Source organism: Mesitornis unicolor, unplaced genomic scaffold (genome assembly GCF_000695765.1).
Source record: "Mesitornis unicolor isolate BGI_N332 unplaced genomic scaffold, ASM69576v1 scaffold42668, whole genome shotgun sequence".
NCBI lineage: Eukaryota > Metazoa > Chordata > Aves > Mesitornithiformes > Mesitornithidae > Mesitornis > Mesitornis unicolor.
In genome coordinates, this window is record NW_010201969.1 from 4317 (window position 1) to 9749 (window position 5433).

General features: G+C 43.8%; 1 protein-coding gene across 1 annotated transcript; it reads right to left on the reverse strand.

Annotated features, from left to right (window-relative positions):
- Nucleotides 1–342: 342 nt before the first annotated feature.
- Nucleotides 343–3851, reverse strand: LOC104533716 (hepatic leukemia factor; the record flags this gene model as incomplete). The annotated part of the gene is made up of 2 exons (XM_010190254.1): nt 343–558; nt 3631–3851. Coding segments are annotated over 2 exons (437 nt in total), but the record flags the coding sequence as incomplete, so codon positions are not given.
- Nucleotides 3852–5433: the final 1582 nt, after the last annotated feature.

Genomic DNA, 5433 nt, shown 5'->3' on the forward strand with positions numbered 1-5433 from the left:
TAAAAATGTGGCACCCTTTGAAGAGGGCTTCGTAAAAATGGGAAGTGCCGAGATGCGTGCGCGCGCACACACACACGCACATGCACACACACATACACAGACGTGTGAACACACATGTGCACACATACGCAGGTACACGCATACACAAACAAAAAAAAATAACGTAAGTCAGTTTTGTCTCTGCTTCTGGTAAAGTGCTGAAGACAGAAAGGTTGGTTTGGGTGTGGTGCTATCAAACAGGAAACACATTGTCCATCTATTCAAATGCCAACCCGCAACAAAACAAAACAAAAAAAAAAAGAAAAAGAAAAAAGAAAAAAACCCCGCTCCACCCCCTCGAATTTACAGGGGGCCGTGTCGAGCTTCGTACTTTGCAAGGACGTTCTTGCACTTGCCCAGCTCTTTCCGTAAGTCGGCCACCTCTTGGCGGAGAGCCGAGTTCTCCTTCTCCAGAAAGGAGGCGCGGATGGCGATCTGGTTCTCCTTCAGCCGGCGGGCATCCCGCGATCGCTTCGCTGCCATGTTGTTCTTTCTGCGCCTTGCCCAGTATTTGTCATCCTGCTCATTAAACACAGAGAGACACAAACAAGGTATTAGATTTCAGCAAACTGAGCTGCCACCAGGACGTGCTCCCAGCCATGGCCTCCGCACTGGGGATGACTTAACTGCGCACATTTTGCTTGCGTGGCCCCACGAGCCCTGACAGTGCCAGGCGCTGCTGGGACAACAGTGACGGGTTAACGTGGCATAAGCACAGGGAGCACAGATGCCTGCCCGTGTTCCTGTCAAAATGTTTATGCTAACCCCCTCATCCTCTTGACTGTGAACTCCTCCAAGGAAAAACGAAGCAATATTCCAGTGATACAAGTCATCTCACATCTATGCTGACCTACTTAGCACATCCACCTTCACATGTGGTGACTCATGCTCTACTGGTTGCTGGAGCAGCACTAATTACCTCCTGTACAGCCCTGCTCTTCCTCTTTGCCAGCCAACACCTGGTTCACTCTGCTTGTTGGTATCATCCACTCTGGCTACTGTTCAGCACTTTTTTCTGTTGAAAGCTCTTTCTGTACAGAGCCTCAAAGCAAGCATTCCTGTTTGCACCTTGCAATAGCAAGTCACTGGAAGAGGGTTCCTTGGCACAATAAGGTTGGCTGCTGTGGTACCACCCGCAAAGAGATTAGTACAATAGGCTTTGACCCTGGAAGAAAAAGCATTTGCCAGAAATAGGTCCACTAACCTCTGAAGTTTCATAAGCTCACACATTCCCAAAGTGTTATCCCTGAAGGCTTGCCTCCAAGCGATCACCTTACTGCATTGGTGCATCAATGGCTCTAAAGTCACTACTTCATTTCACCTGATTCTTCCACTCTTCCAATGACGTGGCCTTCAGTGAAACAGCAGCTTCAATGTTGCTTTGAAACTGAATTTGAGTTTCAGATATTTGGAACAACTGAGTAAATAAAAAGTAGGCAGAAACTCTTGTGAAAAGTGAAATTCAGTCTCCTGTAGAATAAGAGTGATGCAGCCATTCAACCCCCAAAATGCCTGCTCAAGCCACATAGCTCAAACTAACCATCCCAGAGTCATCCCTCCATTTTTATACGTTTACATTTCGTTATGCAGTTTTCTTGTTTCACCAAGTATGGTACCGCAGCCCCATATCCACTACACGGACCAGGAGCCATCTGCTCCTACGTTGCACCAAAGATACAAATACCTCACCACATCCAGCACGAAGCACACCAGGCCCAATCCTGCTGCTCTGCATCTTCTCCCGCTGCTTGCATAAAGGCAAAATGACTACTGGAAGTACCCTACAACTGCTTTGTCTTAGTTTATGTTAATGAGGTGTGCAGCAATGATGATTTAGAGACAGCGTATCTCTAAATTGTTCCTCACCTGTACTTCGAAGGGACCTCCAAAAATCCTCTTAAAAAAAAAAGCACGCAGCAAAAAGCTATGACCCAAATCTTGTTTGTAATTTCCCATCTCATTCCACTCTACAAAAATCTGCTTTAAGCAATTTATTAGTGTGCCACCTAGGCTTCATCCATCTTTATTTTAACAAATTGCTATGGCAAATCCCTTAATCCAAGCCTGAAAGAGGTAAGGCTGGCATTTCAAAATCACATGCAACCCAGAGACGATTGACTGGCCTAATCTGCTTACCCTCCCCCAGAACTCAACAGCCACTCCACATGCCAGGGCAGAAGCAGCACTTGGGTCAAGCCCTCTGAAACGAGTCAAGGGCAACTGATGGGATTATTTCAGGGAAATGAAAGACCCTGGACTTCCAGTTCAGTCCCAGGTTGTAAACTTAAGTGCCACCCTGCTGAGTGCAAGACACTGCTACACTGCACCTCTGGCATGGAGTAGTCCAAGGGCATCTTTGGCAAAAGTTTGCTTTGACAAATGAGGATACCTAAGAGATGTCACAAAATGAGGGAGGGGCAAACTCCAGTCTCCTCACATTTGCGTAGCCGTTTCTGCATCAAACGCCTCTCTTTAGGCAGACCTCTCAGCAGACTGCAGTGCCAACACAGCACTACTGCTAGTAACATCTGTCCCGATAAGTAACGGCACAGCGCAGATAAATCCTTCTAAATGAAAGCTGAGGATACTACAGAGAAAGTGACAGCAATGTATCACCTGAACACTACTGGAATTGTGATTTTTGTGCTATTAACTTGCACAGCAGTATCCTTAAGGATAAAAATAGTGAATAGCATCAGCTTCTCCTCCTGATGCTATCCATCTGGTATAAACACGTGGCATCCCAGTCTCCTCGCACGTGCACCAGGGATTCCCACTGACTCAACAGGTTTTCAGTCTGGGTCTTGAGGGAAAACAGCAACAGCAGAGTGAAATTCTGACTGACTGCCTCTGATAAAAAAGGTCTTGGAAATCACATACCGGGGATAGAATTTTGCAAATAATGACAATTTTCATAGTTGTTTGACAAGCTGAATCAGCTGATCAGTTTGTTCTGCTCTCTTCATGCTCTTTGCTCTTCACATCTCAGAAGCAGTGAGAGACATAGAAAAGGATGCTCTTCTTTTTAAAATACTGTATTATTATTGTAATAGATTTGAAATATTGCATTAAAATACAAGAGTTTTCCACCCAGATTAGCAGTGTTTACTATAGTTCCCATCCATCATTAAACACAGAGCTAAAGCAATTTCCAAACATGACACAGTCTTGTCTTCTTTCTGTCATTATCAGGGACCTCCATAGAACCTGTAAGAGGTGGATTCTTCCTTGAAGAATTCACAATCTATGCTGATGAGACAGACAGAGGATGGAGGAAAAGGAAACATGATCAGACTGTTTCATAAGTGGGAAATATGGGCCAAGGTGAGCTTGTCCAAGGTCACGCAGGAAGCTTCTGGCATACAAAGGAAATGAATATTGATCTCATGAATTTCAACTGTTGCATAACTAATGAGGGACATCCTCCCCTCAGTCTTATTCAGAACCATAATAGTTTTATTCTACAACGAAGTTGTATTTAGTTTGGCAGATTTACCCTACGTGAGGAAACAGATTCATGCCTCAAACTTATATCTCAGAGAGCAACCGACAGAGTCTGTACGAACAACCTCGTCACCAGTTCCAATTTACCTTCAGGTCATCTGGAATGAAGACTTTGCGAGCTTTCTTAATCATCGGCTGTGGTTTCAGCTCTTCTTCAGAGAATTTGCGCTTACGAGGGTCAAACATCTCTTGGCCAGGAATACTGGAGAGAGCAAGGTCTGCAGGGTCAGGTTCATAGCCAACAGGAACTTGGATTGTCTCAGGATCTATGGGACTTGGTGTGTTTCGGTTTGCTGGCAAGATTTGACCTACAGAAATAAAGCATAAATTCAGCTATGTTAGAAGAAAATAGGTAAACAGTATCACTAAACACGGATTTTAGAAGATCTCTAAACACTTTACAAGCAAAAATTCTTTAAGCTTTCACTGTAAATTTGTTCTCTATTCTTGCTAAGTATTACATTGCCCCTTTTGTAGGGTACATTTTCAGATCGGGACGTGTTCATGCTGTTATTTTCAGAATTGGTTCCTAATTCTGGTTCCAAATCTTGGATGCTCACATAAGACAGCTGAATCCAACTCTGAGTTGCACTGGACTGCAGGTCGAAGACATTGCTCCAACTCCTGCCACTTCCTTAAGATCACATCCTCAGGAACAAATCATAAGTACTGTCACTTAGCTCTGATGCACACACCACACTGTGATCCTTCCCAGTTTTCTCATACACAGATTTCTTCATATATACCTTTGAGGGTACGTTTAGTTGACAATCAAAAAATATGCAGTGTTTGCAATAGGACAATCTCTCATTAAAATGTACTTTCAAGCTGTGCTAAAGCACTCCACTAAGGTGGCTGCTATTTTCTATGAAATCCTATCAGCGATATTAAAAAGACAGTGAAGGAAACTACCAACATGAAAGGCTACAATGATTACTTAAAGATATTTTGCAAAAATGAAAGAACACTTATTTATGCCACATTGCTCTTTTATGGTATACAAGATCTAATAAAAGGAGCCTATCCTCAGAAAAGAACTATATCCCCCTCCTTTTTTCTTTTTTAATCTTAGATATAGCCTTCAAGATCCTACAGCACCAATGCAGGCAGCATTCCCACTAAAAATCCAATTTAAAATCTCAACCAAAGGGTCCAAAAATAGGATCCTGAAGTCAGCTGCCTAAACACGGACTATCCCCGGGGGCAGAATTTTCAGAAGTTTCCACATGCCTCAGAAGTACAAGACTCACAGACTTCAGAGGGAGGACTTCTGATTGAAGCAGATATTCTTTTATAATTTTGGCTATTAGCTAATTCACTTTGACTTTAGAGATATGACAACTTTCATAATAACTACAAAAACATCCTGTGACTGCATAATGTTTCCTTATTTCTGCCCACATCTGCAATATTTAGGGTGTAAAATGGTAAACATCAAACATCATTTCTAATTCCAACCAAGGCCAGCATTAACAATGTAGTTTTTATTTTAATCTAAAAGATCATGGCAACAATATTGGAACTGCAAAGAAAATGCACAGGGGAATTGCATTGTGCAAACCAGGGCTTTCTAACAGAGAGCCCGTCTTTTGTAACCACTATTTTAAAACAGCACTGACACAAGCAGCTTCCAGGAAAGGCTAGGAAGGGCCTGGGAGAAAAGGAGGATCAAAGTTATTAAAACATATACACATCTATAGGACAGGGACCAAGAGGAAAGGGTCCGGCTACCCACATTGTACCGAGAGCAGAGCGCTTTCCCCTCTGCGTCCGGACCGGGCACGCCGGTGCCAACACCTCGGTGCTCAAAACCAGGCGTCTCCTGCAGCGCCCCCTTAATAAAACCAGAAATCACGGCCTGGCCCGGCGGCGCGCAGCGGGAGCGGCGGG